Source organism: Triticum aestivum, chromosome 4A, assembly GCF_018294505.1.
Source record: "Triticum aestivum cultivar Chinese Spring chromosome 4A, IWGSC CS RefSeq v2.1, whole genome shotgun sequence".
Classification (NCBI taxonomy): Eukaryota; Viridiplantae; Streptophyta; class Magnoliopsida; order Poales; family Poaceae; genus Triticum; species Triticum aestivum.
Window position 1 is genome coordinate 147,306,895 of NC_057803.1, and position 17,283 is coordinate 147,324,177.

The window sequence follows — 17,283 nt, forward strand, 5'->3', positions numbered from 1 at the left end:
ATGGAGCATGATTGACGATGCTACCTACCAATGCCTTGTGAGTTCCACCAACACGACCAAGCACGGTTCATTTCAGCCACACACATACAGTACGAGCGAGGCAGGCACATACCAAGCACGGTCCATTTCAGTCACACACATACGAGCGAGGCAGGCACAACTCTGGCGCTCAGCTCAGCTCACAATGGTCTGCACTCTGCACCGCAGTCATGCCCCAGAGTTTTACACTACATATGTACAGTTACATAGCAGCAGTGCAATCATCAGACAGCTTGCCTGTGATACACCGTGCGGCTACCACTTATTACATCTTCTTGCCAACTCCCACTTAATCACTTGGCAGGACGAGTCAGGCCGCCGCGTCGTCCACCTGCTGCCTGCGCCGCTTATTGGACTCCTTGATCTTCAGCAGCTCGTCGCAGACGATCCACGGGAAGCTCCAGAACTGCTTCTTTCCAGGCCGGCGGTGGTCCGGGTGATAGGTCACCCGGTACCACGCCGAGGCCCTCCTCGCCGCCTCCGCCTTCGGGCAGCTCATGAACCAACCCCGCACCTCCTTGTGCAGGCCCTCGACAGAGTCGATGATGCGGTCCTTCATCTCGAAGTACCTCTTGTTGTCCTTCTTCAAGTACAGGAGCCTGTTCCGGATGTTGCCAGTCAGGATCTCGTCCTCGTGCTCCGTGCCGTAGTAGACCATCAGGGTGCTCAGCTTCTCCACGTACAGGTCATAGCACTCCTCTGCGGATGCCAGGAATTCCTCGAAGCCAGGGACCTCCAGGTCGGGATCAAACGCGGGGCTCGGTTGAGCCGAGGACGAGGTGGCAGGAGCGCTCTGCATACGGCTCGCAGCCGCTCGGTAGAGCTTGCCGAGAGCTCCGTCGGAGATGTACGTTGGTTTGTCCCACCGTTCCATGAAGTCGGGGTACTCCTTTGGTCTCAGTGACCGGGGCATTTCAGCTGGAGCTCCTGACTTGGCAAAGTCGACCGCCATCGAATGCAAAGCAGCTAGCTGGAGGCACTCAGGGCTCCGGGCTTTCATTGGATGACGATCCGCGTGGACCAAGTGAGCAGTTGAGATTGCCCCGAGCGAGTCATTTATCATGTAATCTACAAAGTACTTCTGAATTTCCTGCAGCTCATTAGATGTTTCTGTAAGCTTTCAGGTATAAACATGTCGGGCAAGGAAAATACATTTGCTTGTCGAGAAGAAAACTCTGAACTGCTTATTGGAGCCAACTGGTAAATAGTTGTGAACCTACCAAGGCTAGAGATATAAATTGAAGAACATTTTAAAGGCAAGACCACTTTAAAACTCCATCGCGCACAACTGTTTTCATTAGAGGATGGCAAAAATGTCTTTCTTTCTGAAATAAGTACCCACATTTCTACATAACGTTATTAATTGTGTGTGGCTAGCATATATTTGGTTCAAAGCATTCAAAATTCTGTGTTGGCTGTTATGCCATCCTGGCTGAGTTCGACGCTCATAGCCAGTTATCTCTGGCTGTTGTGCACTTATCTTTAAAGTTTCCCAGGAAATATGACACCCTCTGCGATCTGGTTTTTATCGTTTCTGGTCCCATTGGTCGGCTGGTGTTGACACAATGTGCCCTGGATCGCTGCTTTTGGGAGGGGGGCGGGGGCGGACACGCCTCTTTTTTGCCTCTTCATGGACAGCGTGGGGAGGAGAAAAGGCAGTGGGCAGCTTTGTGGATTTGCTGGATTGATTGCGCGTGGGGGCTTCGAGGGGCAGTGCTGCTCCAACCGGCTACCGCATCAACAACCACAGGAACTACTTGGTAGTGTGGTTACCTCATTCACGTCGACATCAGTTGTTCATCCCTGAAGGTGAAGTTCCTATCCTTTATCTGATGGTTTGCTATAGCTCTTAATGGAGTTACATATAGGTTCCACACAATCCATCGAGGGTTGTTGGCGCGTCTTCATGTGGCGGCCGATGGAACTTTGGTTGTTCGATTATTGGGGGTGTGGAAGATGGACTCTAGCTCGGGCTCACATGGTGCGGCGAAATCGGCCTGAGGCACTTAGCACGCAGGGATAGAGAAAACAGAGAGGCAGGAAAGGAGTGGCCGGCCAGACTTAGTGTTTGAATTTTCAGGTCACTTGCCCTATTTCTCCACTCCAACTAAATTAGTAAATGAGCTGTAAACTTAATTAAACTTGACATGAGTGCAATATAGAATGCTGGTGTTCCATTTTGAGTGCATTCACACCGTCAGGTACTTGATGTGTTCAGTTACACAATTTCAAAATAGGCTAATATTATCACAAAATTTTCAGCAGTGACCACTAGAATGTTTGTCAGGTTACAAAGAATTGGAAGAAGGACGCACTTTTCACCAAATTTGGAAAGTGCGCGGCTCAGTGTGGTGTTATTGCTTATTGATAACGTCCTGGATTTGTCAAGTGGTAATGTTGTGGTTTAACAAAATAACTTTTCGTCAGACCTAACAGAGTTAGAGCAGTCAAAAATTAGACCACCGGGACAAGAAAGAGAGAAACATGGAAAGAAAGAGAGAAAAAAAAAGATGTGAAGCCTTCTTATCTCTTATCAGTATGCAAATAGATGAACAACAAGTACTTGCTTAGTACTGGAGCTATCATGCTAATTGTTTCAGGTTTGTCTGTTTGGAAAGAAAAGCACTGGAGTTAGGAATATACTCCCTCCGTTCCAAATTACTCGTCGTAGAAATGGATGTATCTAGAACTAAAATACATCTAGATGCATCCATACCTACGACAAGTAATTCGGAACGGAGGGAGTAGGTTTCACATCAAAAAAATTGGCTGACATGCATTGCAACTTGCCACTGATTGGTAAACATCATCTCCTCTATTTATTGCTCTTAACGAGTGCACCTACAAATCAAAGCCTTATATATAGTGTTGATGTTGTATTCATAATTCACCCTGTTTTTATTGTTCCGCAAACATAAATGTCAATTGCTAAGAATTACTTGATCAAATTGCTGTAATATGGGTAGATGAGACATATTTCTGGTGGATACTGCATATCAGTTCTCTTTTGTAGGTCTGAATAAATGCACAGTCATATTTGTATTCTCTTCTGTCGGTTTACAGTCCTTGTGATGATTACATACTGATGTTTTCATATATTTTAATCTTTTTAACAAGGGGATGTGAGGAGCTTTATCTCTACCAATATAAAAAGACCCTAGGGGGCAGATCCAATTAATCTCAGACATCAAATAAGGTCAATCCAACGACTCAGATTGCTCCAATGGTGAGTGCTCAACATGTCATCGTCAGCACTAATCACACAATTAACACGAAAATGATATCTTACCTATTATCTTTATGCAATTAATATACTGCCTAATATTAACGTGCATTGCATGTACGCATTTACTAGTGATTAGAAATAACCATAGAGACCCTCAAATAATTTGATTGAAACAAATCAACCAAGTTGTTAGTTGTTCCTTCCATTTATTATTTTGAACAAAACAAATGCAGGCAGCTATTTTCAAAGATGTGACTATGTGAGAGATCTCCAAACCTCAGTTAAAATGCCGCACATGGTACTTATCTCTTGCAGTTAGATCTCTTTGGTTGTGTGTTTGTCTCTGACATTCCTTCCCCTGGAGGTTCTTTCTACTCTGATGAATCTTTGAAAGATGTGATATTGGTTTGGTATGATTATCTACTAATCACATAAGTATTATAGGGGTCGGCCTCTTTCCCTCCATCAGAACTCTACTTACTTCACCTGTTATGCATATTATGTTTTCTGACCAAGTGAGAGGCACCTTATTCCTTTTGTGTGCTTCAACAACCTGTAATGCAGTGCTCTCCAATTACTCAATCAAACTTCAAAGGTAAGCTCCTTATCTTGTTTCTTGCTATAACTTTTGCAATTATGTGTCAGTTACGCTGATAAGGGGGAAAACACAGGCAGGAAAACGGTCGGGTGCAGGATACACTTTGCTGCTGCCATTGTGTGACTGGAAACTGACACATCGGCGTGAGGGCTTCTACGTCGCTGTGCTCCGCATGGCGGCAGTTTGGTTGGGTGTTTATAATTTAAATTTGTAATCAGCACCTTCCATTACAATGGTGAGTTGCGCATACACAAGCAGTCTACTGTAAGATGCATATTAATTTGTTTTTGCAGGTTGATACGAAAAATATACTCTTCTTTTGTGGATGTGCCTTATCTGACATGGGAAAGATTTATCTCAGAAAGTTTATATGATTGGACATAATAAAATCTCTACTTTTTGGAACGACCCTTCTTTTATCTACTCCCTCCGTTCAGAATTACTTGTCTCGGAAATGGATGTATCTAGACGTATTTTAATTCTAGATACATCCATTACCGAGACAAGTAATTTCCAACGGAGGGAGTATATACTTCCATAGCGTCTCTGAAAGTATGTGCACTGTGCAAGACATAGCCACTGTCCTTTTGGTTCTGGAAGAATAATATTTCATGAATTGCGTGATTATGCTTTGATGAATGCTCCCGAGGAATCAAGCTTGCTTGAAGATGTAAGTTTATTTGATGGTCTTGTGACACTTATGAATTTTTATATTATTATACGCTCATGTTGATACTAAAGGTAACTTTGGATAACTTCCTACTTATACTGCGAATGATGATCTGTCTGACAATAGAATTTATTGGGAGGTTGCCAATGCCATTGGTTTCACTCATCTCACTGAAGCTCAATTGATTCAGGTCCCAAACTTGTTTGCATGTTTAGGTTTCTTTACTGGCTATGTTATTCAAGATCATCTTTATTCTAATCGATGCTTCCAGGAGGTCAGCTTCGTAGTCCAGTCTACTAGATCCCACACTGTAGTTTTTCTTTCCCATTTTGTCAACTTCAAAATCTAGCTAATATATCTTGCCAGGCTCTCTGGGAGCCCATGAACCAATAGGCAAGCAATAGAAAGAAGTTGTTCAAAATGAATGATGTTAGCACGTGATTTGTTTGCATCAGAAGTTTTTATTAAAGAATTCTTTCTTTGATGATTTATAACAGGAAACATGGCATAACAATGGAAAACGGTGCGCCGAAGCGCGCATTTTCTTCTAGTACTATTGAAATGCTACAGACTGTAAAAAACTGATATTTTGATTATATTTGCAGTTGCAAGTATAAAAATTGATATTGGTCAAATAAGACAATCTTCGTTAAAATTAGCGGCAACAACCTAGGAAGAGAAATTAAAATGAATAAACAGTAAGGAACATACCTCAAGTGTAACAACATGATCCATTATGCGTGGCCTTGCTGCAGTATAGTCCATAGGTGAATCAACCTTCTCTGGAATCAGTTTCTCGTCCCAAGTGATAAAATAGAGGTCACCGTCCAAATCGCCCCCGGAGCATTCATTTGGATGAGGCCTGATTAACATCAAAGATTAAAGTCTATATGGACGAGGCCTATTAAACATCAAAGATTAATTGAAGGAGAAAGCAAGCAGTGGCAACATCCATCAATAGGTAGAGATGTATGTATGTAACATGATTGGATATCTATCTAACATGGAAAGGAACACGCTGACAAACACTTCAGTAGAGATTTGAGCTCCTCTGAAGGCATTGACAGAGCAATATAAACTCTAGATGATCGTCTTTCAGTTTCAGTATAGCATACGGCATTACCTTTCTCCTCTTTGAGGGAAGACAACACAATCAACCAGGTTCTTAGCGTACAATCCATGGTCATAGACAGCTTCAAGTACTCTGATGTCACCAGGATGGAGACAAGGATTTTTCGATACTGCAACTCTTCCAACAACAACTGCTGTTTTCTCTGTCCCATTATCTTCAGAAAAATATGGTTGACAATTATCCTTCTGCTCTTTGCTGTTCTTTGAAATTCTGATGTACACTTGACCATATTCTAATTCACCTGTTTCGTCCAAACAACCAATAAGAACACGGCCTTTCGGAACATGAATCTTACATCTAGTTCTTATGTCAGTCAGCCTATTATCCTGATGGGCCTTAAGAATCATCAACAGGTAAGGCTCTAAACTTGGTTCATAACCTTGCAGTAAAATTTTCGATGCTGTCTTCGTTTCTGCACTACCAATTTTCCCCAGAACAGAGAGAGCAGCTTCTCTGTTGGTCAGCATTTCATCTAATTCACGCATATCATCTTGTTGCATCAACTCAAATATCTCATCTCTTATCCCCAAAGTTGAAAGGAGAGAGATAATTTCACGATTCATATAGCATGGTTGGGATTTGCTGGTACTTGTAATGTTAAACATTCTGCTCTTTGATTCGAATTTCTTCATACTAGGTCGCAGAGAAAGATTACGAAAGGAATCAGGGTCGACAGCAACAACTCCTTTGTAGCCACCATACCTTATTTGAAAAGCTGAAGGAGGGTTAGTATAGTCTAATCCAATTCGGCAAGCCATTTCTTTAGCAAATCTCTCAGAGATCTTCCCGATACCATCAGAAAATATGTATTTAGTGCCATCAGTTGTGACTTCAATATCTGGAATCTCTTCTACATCCCGTGGTAGGATTTCAAGTGTTTGTCTGGAGGAGCTGAACAGCTGTCCCATTCTAGCCGCACACTTAGATACTGATCGAATTTCTTCAAAGTTGCCCATCCACCTTCTTATATCCTCGGCCTTCAGGGAATCATTAGAGGCAAACATCCAAACAGAACTTCCACGAAGTTGACTTGCTGAGAAGGCCAGGAATTCATACTTCTTTGGACCAATGCAAAATCCTTCTTTCAGGATGGATAAAATACGATAATATAGGCCAGTTTTCAAGGGTTGAGAAAAGAACCCTCGTCCAGTTCTAGCTGAGATAGCATCTGGAAAAAGCTTACTCCAGTCTTCGTCGACAAAAGTAACTCTAGCAAAGTCAGAAGCATACTGTTTGTGATGCTTAACCACATAATTTGAAACTTCTTCCTCAGGTCCCAAGCAGTATATTTTGGATGGAGTGATGTGAATTCTGTAACACATCATTAACTTTCCTTCACCTTCAGTCTTACTGGAAAGCAAAGCATTGTGGCTCCTATTCCTGCTCTGAGCCTCCTGCTGGATGAATTGCAAAGGTCCATAGCATGTAAACTCTAACTTGCTCATTTTCTCAAAAATCCTCCTTGAAATATGAACTGGTATTTCTTCAAGAGCTTTAAACAGATCAGCATTAACATGTTTGGCAACTATCTTCCCCATGTGAACAAGAGAATTGAGACGAAAAAGAACTTCATACGACACTGAACAACCACTTGGGCAGTCAACAAGGGGAACGACTTTGGACGACGGGCCAAAAAATTCCATTGAAGAAATGACCAATTCCCCTAACTCTCCTGAGAAAGGTAAGCTGTTGAGAATAAATGACACCGGTGCACCTTCATCGAGCACGAGGGCAATAGTTGAACACTTCCCAAAAGAGTGGTTAGGTGTAAAATCTAGTGCTCTGACCCAGGTAAACTTCACATCCTCCTTGCATGCATGAAAGCGGTCATCTGAGAACCTTGAATAAACTGCAGGCCCAGAAATTGTTGTGTATATTCTTGGTGCATACATGAGCTGAAACAAATATTAAATTAACATTAGTCAAGATAATATATATTTTACCAACTGCAGAATTATAGAAAGAATTAAAAGTGAGTTGCGCCTGCCCAACTTATAGTCTAAGAAGTATGACAATCAGTAAATTTAGAAAAGTAACGGTGATGCGTATTCATCAGGTAAGCTTCATATCCATTTCACTCTAATTAGTAACCACCAACGGAGTGGAAATAAAAGTAGCACCGCTATCCATCTTACTTTATGGGCTCTAACGCATAATTGCAAACCAGACTACTGTGATGGTTCACTCTAGTTTACTGACTCGAGAATTTGCCAATTTTTCAGCGCACGCAAGTATTGAGGGAGGAAGTACAACTAGAGCTTCCTTTTTCAAAGTTCAACCACAAGATGTTCCCACATTTGACATACTGGATACCAGTAGATCCATACAATATCTTGCTGTAACATTTCCCGACATATAAATAGTTAAAAAACTGGTAGCGCATATTATCTATTTTGGCACTAAATGCTCCAGAAATTTGTCCACCACATGCATTGGAAAGAAAAAGAAGGCACATCCAATTCATTAATCCAACAGGACATAATTTCGTACGAGCCAGGGTTCTGAAAGCCCATTAACTAAATATAGTTATGTCTAAAAACAAGCAACTGTTTGGATAGTTAGGACATCACGTAGTGAAACAACTCTATATGTTTTAGACTCGGGTGTGTTTGTTTTGGCTCTTTTTACTGGCTCCTACAGCTTCTGGCCCAAAAAAGACAGGGCCCAAACAAACGGGCTGTTTTTGCACCAGCTCCACGCAGCCCTCCCGTGGAGCGCTCCGAAAAAAAATTGAGCAGAAGCCGCAGGTGAGAAATCGGGCTTCTGCTCGCAGCCGGCTCAAAAGTGACCAATGACCGATTTGTCCTCCCACAAAATCACATACTACGGCAGAAATGCCCTTACCGGTTTGATCAGTTCCCATCGACCCAAGCAGTTTTCCCCTCTGTCCCTCTCATCTCTCTCACAGCAGTGTCCCTCCCGCCACTGCCACGGAGCCCGCGAATCCCTCTTGCCACCGACCCCACTGGCTGCCGCCGCGGATCCCGCTACTCCCTCCCGCCGCCCCGAGATCCCTCGGCAACAGCGCCGCCGTCACGAGTTGCCTCGGCAACGACGGCCACCGCCTCGAGTTTCCTCGCCAACGACGGTCGTCGTCCAAGTTTCCTCTCCCTCCTCCATGCCGAATCGAGCCAAGATGGCTGCATCGGTGGTGGTCCTTCCCGGGTCAACACTGCGCACGCGCAGCTGCTAGCGAGCCCCCGGGCATGCCTTTGCTTGCCAACGAGCGACGACACACGTCGTTCCAGTGCGGCTCCACCTGGTCCTTCCCATGTCAACGTCATGCTGCTCCTCAGGCATTCCCGGCCTAGCCCCTCTGGCCGCCGAGCTCATTCCAGCCATCTCCGGTGTGTGTGCGTGCTCTTATGGGCTTGCCTAGCGAGTGTCGTGTCCGGCGTGTGCGGTTGGCCGGCGTGCGTGCATGTGCGCCTGGCGTCCATGGTCTGTGTGCGTGATCTGTGTGTGTGTCCTGCGTATGCTACATGTGTTGCCAGTGTGTGCTTGCGTGTGTGCCCGCTGGCTGCCAAGGCTCCCTGCTAGAATGTGGTAATATTTGTTGGTGTGGTCATCCTTTATGTGTTCGAGCGGCCACCTTTGCAACTGTCTAATATGTCAGTGGGGAATTTATTATCATACGTCTAATACATCATATTCATTTAACTACACTGCCTTTACCATCAAACTTGTGTGATTTCAGGTCAAAATCTATGAAAATTGACCATCTGCGACAAAAAGAGCTCTTAATCGAGCCATTTACTGTTAAAATAGTATAATCAGCACTTAAACCCTACCTAAAAAGCAACAGAGGGCGTTCTGGTTATTTCAACACGTTTCAGCAACAGCCGCAGCTGCTACAGCATAACTACCAAACGACTGCACTTCAGCTCCAACCTTCCAGCCGCAGCTAGCAGCTAAAGACTTCATGCAGCTATGTGGTACAACTCCCATCCTCTGAAAGCATTGAAGAGATCATTCTCACTCCTCCGCTAGCACCTGAAGCCCCACTGAGATTCAGCAAGCGTAACATCTCTGGAATGCAGGACAAGGCCAAGAAAATGGCTAGTAAGAAAAATCTGGAAGGTAATAATACTCCTGCTTTCAAAAATTCATTTGATGTGCTTTCTGATAATGAGTTGATTAGCAGAGCTAATAAGATAGGGATAGAAATACCCAATGATGATTTCGTTGTTGTTGACATTATTAGAGAGCTTGAATGCGCCCGAAAAGAATTAGAAGATAAAAAAGAAGATAATAATACTGAAAAAGAGCAGGATAACTTGATTGTGACAGATGGTTTGGGCAGGGATACCCCTGTGAATTTAGAATGGTTAGACCAGGAAGAACATATTTATGAGCGTGTTTCTTCTGTTAAGCCTAAGAAGAAAAGGCATAGTAAATCTAATGTCAAAATTCCTAGGCCTGTGACTAGGAGTCAGAAAAGAAAAAATGCTGAGAAAGATTTGTTATGTAACCCTGCCCCGTCTCCTGGTAGGGTTACTCGGGCCAAATTCCACAAAAAACGTTCCAAATGAGAGGCCTCATTTGGAACTGTCGAGGGGTGGGCAAGAAAGGGATGGCCACCTGCCTCTCAGACATGATTAGTGACCATTCCCTTGACTTCATGGGTCTACAAGAAACTATAAAGAAAGAGTTCACACCTAAGTGTTTGAGAAGAATTGACCCCTTTGATTCCAATGGAATTGGGTGCCCTCTGTGGGCAAATCTGGGGGCATTTTATGCGGTGCGAGGAGAGATACTTTTGATATAGTATCCTGTGCTAAGGGCAGATATGTGTTACGACTAGTGCTGTATGACAAAAAGAAGAAAATACAGTGGGGTTTACCGGTAGTTTATGGATCAGCACATGATGAGTTCAAAAATGAATTCCTGGTTGAGCTAGCATCCTTTTGTAGTGGCATGACCGTGCCCTACATAGTGGGGGGAGACTTTAATATCCTGAGACATTCGGGAGAGAAGAATAAGAAGATGGTGAACAGCAAAGCCACTGACCTGTTTAACTCCATTATCAATACACTAGCTCTTAGGGAAATTCATATCAGTGGGGGGAAATATACCTGGACCAACAACCAGACTCATCCCACGCTAGAAAAACTAGACCGAATCCTTATGTCTGAATGCTGGGAAGATATCTTCCCACTGGTCTCTGTGAGGAAATTAGTTCGGGAGATTTCTGATCATAATCCACTTCTGTTGTCCTCCGGGGAAGAGGGACGCGAAGCCCCGAAACCCCGTGAATTTCGCTTTAATCTGTCCTGGATCAATGATGACAAGTTCCTGCCCACTGTGAGGAGGATTTGGGCTAGGAATGTTGCTTCGTCAGATCCAATCGATGTCCTGAATATCAAGCTGAAAAGATTCAAAACTTATTTCAAAGGTTGGGGTTCGGATAAGTATGGTCACGATAAGAAGAGGAAAGAGGACTTATGTATGGAACTAGCTATGCTTGAGGAACTGGAAGAAGAAGATATGTTGCCTCCTGACTTATATAGTAGAAAAATGGATATCAACGCTGAGCTCTATGAGCTCCTGGTAAATGAGGAAATATTTTGGCTTCAACAGTCTCATGAGCGCTGGTTGCTCAAAGGAGACCTGAATACTGACTATTATCACAAAATTGCTAATGGGCGGAAACGTAAAAATGCAATCAAATCACTTAAAATGGGAGAGACATTGATTGAAGGCACGGACAATTTGATTGCACATGCCACTGAGTTCTACAAAGAACTGTTCGGACCAGCCCCTGGTAACCAGATCCATCTTGATCCAGGACTTGGTCGCCTGAAGAGAAATTATTCGAAAAAGATAATAAAGATCTTTGCCGAGAATTTACATAACAGGAGGTCAAGGAGGCTCTATTTGACATGGCCCCTAATAGAGCCCCTGGACCCGATAATATCCCTGCTGAGTTCTATCAGGTGTGCTGGGATATAGTTAAAGATGACATTATAGCCCTTTTTAAAGCTTTCCACCAAGGGACTCTGGATGTTCAGCGACTTAATTATGGAATTATTACTTTGCTCCCTAAAGTTTCTGGAGCCGAGAAAATCCAACAATTCAGGCCTATTTGCTTGTTGAGATGCCCATATAAGTTGATCACCAAAGTCCTTGACCGAAGAGTTGCCATATATGCAAACAAACTCATTAGCCCTACTCAGAACGCCTTTGTAAAAGGGAGAAATATCATGGACGGTGTCCTGTCCCTCCATGAAATCCTTAACTACACTTATGTTAAGAAGAAAGTGGGAATTGTCCTTAAGTTGGACTTTGAAAAAGCCTATGATAAGGTGAATTGGGACTTTCTCCTAGAATGCCACAAGATGCGGGGCTTTGATAAAACTTGGTGCGGATGGATTGAACAGATACTGCATAATGGGACAGTTAGCATCAAGCTTAATGGTAGTGTTGGGCCGTATTTTCAAAGCAAAAAAGGGGTAAGGCAGGGGGACCCACACTCTCCTTTCTTGTTCAATCTAGCAGTTGAATGCCTCACTAAAATGATCAAAAATGCCCAAAAAAACAAACTTATTGTGGGCTTGGCTGCCGACCTTATTCCTGATGGGGTGGCGGTCCTGCAATATGCGGATTATACAATCATTTGTATTGAAGATGATGTTGATAAGGCTGTCAACCTGAAGTTGCTACTATATATGTTTGAAATGATGTCTCGCCTGAAAGTTAACTTTCAGAAAAGTGAGATTCTCACTGTGGGTGGAGATGAAAGTGTGGTGAATAAATACGCAGAAATCTTTAATTGTGAGGTTGGCAGCTTCCCACTCAAATACCTGGGGATGCCTGTGAGTTATGCTAATCTAAAAACTTCTGATTGGGAGTTTATTGTTGGTAAATACCTAAAGAGGTTCGAGGCCTGGATCGGCAACGCTGCCTCAATGGGGGGGAAGACACACTCTGCTTGATTCTGTTGTCACACAGATCTCTCTCTACCACATGTCTATGTGGCTCATGAATAAAACCTTCATTGAGAGGCTAGATAAACACAGACGCAGGTTCTTTTGGCAAGGTTGCAACAAAAAAAGGAGATACTATCTTGTTAAGTGGAGCAAGATATGTAGATCCAAAGACAAAGGGGGGTTAGGTATAGAAGATCTTAGAAAGCAAAATATTAGCCTCATGGTTAAATGGTGGTGGAAGTTAGAGACACAAAACGGGCTATGGCAGGATATAGTCCGGGCCAGGTATCTTCGCAACACCTCTGTTGCTGAAGTTTCTCCCAAATTCTCCAACTCGCCCTGTTGGAAAGCCTTGCTCAAGATTAAAAACATATATATGATGGGCAAAAAGATTGAAACTGGTGCTGGGAACTTGATTAGACTGTGGAAAGATCCAATAAATGGGCTGATCCCATTTCAGGATCAATAGCCGCGCTTGTTTGAGATCTGCAATTACCCAACGAGTACCCTGGACAATAGAGATAGACTTGATGACGCCTCTATGTTCCGATGTAGGCTTACCCCTGAGCTGTCCAAACAGTGGGAAGATATGCGTGCTGTAGTTAATAGAATTCCGATCGTATTTTTTGGGGACTCAACCAGAATGGCAAGTTCACCACTAAGTCAGTGTATAAGATGTTGGAGAAACCTCTAAGTGGGTGCCATTATAGATGGATTTGGAAAGCCAAGATCCCTCTTAAGATCAAAAAAATTCTGTGGCAAATGTCGCAAGACACAGTCCTTACTAGGCAAGTGATGAGCAAACGGAAATGGACAGGGAATCCCTGTTGCTTTTTCTGCAAACAGATAGAAACGGTGCAACATCTGTTCTTTACCTGTCCTGTGGCCAGAATTGTCTGGCGATCTATTGGAGTAGTTCTTGGCACTGATAGATGTCCGTCGAACTATTGGCAATACTTTGTGTGGTGTCACAAATTCCTTCCTGGGAAGCAAAAGTTTTATACAGTGGGCTTAGCGGCCGTATGCTGGGCCATTTGGCTGGCACGCAATCGAGCTACTTTTGAAAAGAAACAAATTAAGACTCCCTTTGAGATTGTGTTTTCTCTCTGCTCTTTTCTACTCTACTGGACAGGGCTACAACAAGGAGAGGACGCCAAGGAGCTTCGCGCTGGAGCTGAGATGATCAGGACTGGCACAATGCAGTTGATGAAGATGTGTGGTGCTGTCAAGCAACCAATCCAAGGTGCCTGATGTTCTCTGGAGATGCGCTGGATGAAGAGATGACAGGCGCGCGATTTCGATACAGCTTCCCCCCGGAGAAGATTGTTTTCTGTCTTCTTGGAATGCAACTGTGTTTTGATACTTGATCCGATCTTTTGAGGATGTAATAGGATAGATGTAATGTCGTGCTATCCAGGTTTTCGCCCCGTGATATTCGTTTCGACGGCGAGCGAGTATGGTGGGTTTCCTGGTAGTGCTAGAACTCGCTATACCTCTTTCCCTCCTCCTGTCCTTCTCGCTTGAACTGGTTGTATTTCCGTTCTCTGCAATGGAAAGGGGTAAAAAGCCCGGTTCTAAAAAAAAAAAAGCTAGCAGCTACAGCTGCTCCTTCCAGCAGGAGCCGTTGCAGCTGCAGCCAAAGAAGTTGCAGCCCAAACAAACACACCTTAAATATACCATAACAAACAAAAACTAAAGTTTGAGAACAAACAACTGAAATTCAGTCACCACTGTACTCACGTTTCACAAATTCCAGTCGCATGCCATACCACTGAGTTAAATCAAGGTATGCACACCATGCATATCACACCTATTGTTTGTCTGCACACCATCCTTTTCTTACACCATGCATATCAAACCAACTGTTTGTCTGCACACCATCCTTTTCTTACACCATGCATATCAAACCTACTGTTTGTCTGCACACCATCCTTTTCTTCAAATAAAACTATCAGATCACACTTCACTTTCACGATTCTCATCTGTAACAGGCAAATGCGTCTTAACATTTGCAAATTTCTACCTCGCCTTGTAACCGCGATGTCTGACTAATATATAATGTACAAAGGAAAAACAGAAGCATCACAGTAACACGGTGAGCAGCTTACCTGAAGCAAGATGGCGCCGGCCCCATCGAAGCTGCACTGGTAGCAGTTCCTGATGTCCTCGAAGAACACCTCAAGCTTGTACATCTTGGAATCGTGATTCAGGTACAGGTCTATGCGACGCTTCCCCGGGATGACCTCCACGCGCACGCTGTCCCAAGAGTCAGCCGCCTCGAATTCGCGCTCGGCGACGCGGTTGCCTACAAGGAGGCGGGCGTCGGCCACGCGGAGAGAAAGGTCCGGCGCGCGGGGAAGAAGGTCCGAGGGGGCAGGGGAGACGGAGAGGAGGGAGCCGAGGAAGCGGGGTAGGCGCCCGGAGGAGACGAGTTCGGCGGCGAGGGTTGCGGTGGCGGTGGAATCGAACTGAACGCTGCCATTGCCTCGGCTTAGCCAGCCGCGTCGGGCGGCGGCGATCTCGCAGGCGTACGCTTCGCCGGCGGCGACGACGGCGGAATTGAAGAAGGCTAGGAGCTCCTTAGCGACGGCGGAGGGCGGGATATTGAAAACTCGCACCGTCGCCGTGGAGACGGGCGCCGACAACGCTGTCGCCATTGGAGTGTAGGGGGGACTGAAGGATTTGGTGTTCCGGCGGGGTTAGAGCATCTCCGGCCGTTGCCCGGCAGGGTGTGCCTAAAATCGCCGCATGGGGTGAGCCGGCACAACCCTGGGGCGAGTTGGTCCGAGGCGCGATTAAAAAAAAATATAGCAAATTTCGGCAAAGTTTGGCGAAATTCGGCTAAACACGACTAAATTTAGATAAACTTGGGCATATATTAGACATGTTCGCGGATTTTCATTATATAGCAAAATAGATAACTAATCTAAAAAAGGAACTGGCTGAACTCCGAGTAGTCGCCGTCGTCGCCGCCGTCGTCGGGCTTCTCCTCCTTGACGGGGCCGTCCCTGGTGAACCCTGATCGGCGTCGCCAACGCGGGCTGGTGGCGGCGGCGCGTCGGCGTCGTCGCTGTCCTCAATGACGATGACGCCTCCTTCATCGCGGCCCCGGCGACGCTGCGCGAAGCGCTGCAGGGCGGCGCACTGGCGCTCCCTCGCCATCTTCAGGGAGTCCGCGCGCGACCATTACAGGACCGCGTCGTCGTCGAGCTCGACGTCGCCGCCGTGCTCCGTCTTCACCGCGGGGAGGAGGCCCGGCTCCGTCTTCACCGGCACGAGCCCCGGCTCCGTCTTGGGCTTGATGAAGCGCGGAGGAGGAGCCGGCGAGGAGGCGCGCCGGCCGCCCTCGTTGATGACGATGTCGGCGCTGCGAGTGCGTCGTCCGAGCGGCGTCTCCGCCGTGGGCTCGGCCTTGACGCCGAGCAACGCCGGAGAGCCGGAGGAGTGCGAAGAAGAGCGTGATGAAGAGGAAGAAGAGGAGGCACCGAACCTCCTGGGCAACAATTGCCCGTCGCGTCGGCGGTGAGCCGTGGCCGTGGCGGCCGCCCTCGCCGGGGGGTACGCCAACGGCGGGTTGTTGCCACCCTCGAGTGTGCGGCGGGGAATGCCACACCACAGGCGGCGCCCCTCGCTGTTCTTCATGCCGCCGACGACCGCCGCGCCGTTGGTGGACGCCAGCCGCTGCTGCTGACGGCGCTCGAAGTACGCCGCCCAAGCCACATGGTTGTCGGCGGCGTACTGGGGGAGGGAGAGTTAAGCGGCAGTGAGGGAGGCGCGCACGACGTCGACCTCCTCGGCGAAGTACCCGGGTTTGGCCACGACGTCGGGCAACGGGGGAATGGGCACTCCCCCGTTGCTGAGCTTCCAGCCCGTCGGCCCGGCACGCATGTCCGGCAGCGCCGGAATGTTCGCCTGGAACAGGAGCCAAGACTCCTGTTCGCGGAGCAATCGGCGGCCGAAGCCATTGGTCGCGGCCTCATCGCCGGGGAACCGCTCGGCCATCGGGAGAAGGAGGGAGGGAGAGGGAGGGCTCGGCGGCGGCGCTCGGGAGAGGCATGGCTCGGCGGCGGCGCTCGGCAAAGGTAGAGAGCGGGCTAGGGCGGGTGTGGCTGGTGTAGCCAGAGGCGAGGGAGGCCACCGGCTTATATAACGGCGCCGCCCCGTGTGTACGCGTGCGAGGGAGGGGAGGCGTCGGCGCGCCGCCCTGTGAAGCGCCGCCCGTGAGGAATCACTGGTAAGGCTGACCGGCAGCAGCCTTGCCATTGATTCCCCACGGGAAACCGAGACGTTCGGGAAAGATGACGCGCGGTGTCGCTGATGCGGTGGGCCCGCGGCTCTTTCGCGCCAAAACCGCTCACCCCGGCGCCCCCCAGCGCGCCGGGTTCGGCCTGGATCCGCCGGCGCTAAATTCGGCCCAGGCCGACGAAAATCGGGCTCCTGGGGACGCGACTGGGCCGCTCCAGCCGCGCCCCCAGAAAGGCCTCCCCAGGCGTTTTTTTCACGCCGACGCTGAAAAATCGGCCCAGTCGCGTCCCCAGGATGCCGAAAAACGCCGGCTCGGCCCTTTTTTCCGCCCGGCGATCACAGACCGAACCTAGTGCGCTGGGGGCAGTTGGGGGCTCCGGCGCAAGGGAAAAGCGCGGCTGGCCCACGCCGTCAGGGGAAAAGTCAAGGTTTTCTTCCCCGACT

General features: G+C 46.9%; 1 protein-coding gene across 3 annotated transcripts; it reads right to left on the minus strand.

The window, feature by feature from the left end:
* Window positions 1-42: 42 nt before the first annotated feature.
* On the minus strand, window positions 43-15,373 carry LOC123085656 (probable RNA-dependent RNA polymerase 2). Of its 3 annotated transcripts, XM_044507329.1 has the most exons (5): window positions 10,741-10,976; window positions 10,509-10,621; window positions 5,657-7,560; window positions 5,245-5,395; window positions 43-1,129 (listed from the first exon to the last, which is right to left on the minus strand). In XM_044507329.1, exons 3-5 carry the CDS (start codon window positions 7,555-7,557, stop codon window positions 350-352), a joined length of 2,832 nt encoding a protein of 943 aa, XP_044363264.1. In that variant the 5' UTR covers window positions 7,558-7,560; window positions 10,509-10,621; window positions 10,741-10,976; the 3' UTR covers window positions 43-349. The 3 variants fall into 3 exon arrangements, with proteins under 3 accessions (XP_044363264.1, XP_044363262.1, XP_044363263.1); XM_044507327.1 differs by lacking the exons at window positions 10,509-10,621; window positions 10,741-10,976 and adding an exon at window positions 14,703-15,373; XM_044507328.1 differs by lacking the exons at window positions 10,509-10,621; window positions 10,741-10,976 and adding an exon at window positions 9,457-9,667.
* Between the last annotated feature and the right edge of the window lie 1,910 nt (window positions 15,374-17,283).

Bases quoted from the DNA above. Each gene is read 5' to 3' on its own strand.
- LOC123085656 (XM_044507327.1), bottom strand. From the start codon at position 15,251: ATGGCGACAGCGTTGTCGGCGCCCGTCTCCACGGCGACGGTGCGAGTT. The intron at 7,561-14,702 runs GTAAGCTGCTCA...TATTTGTTTCAG, and splicing joins CCGGCGCCATCTTGCTTCAG to CTCATGTATGCACCAAGAAT. The intron at 1,130-5,244 runs GTATGTTCCTTA...AATGAGCTGCAG, and splicing joins ATCATGTTGTTACACTTGAG to GAAATTCAGAAGTACTTTGT.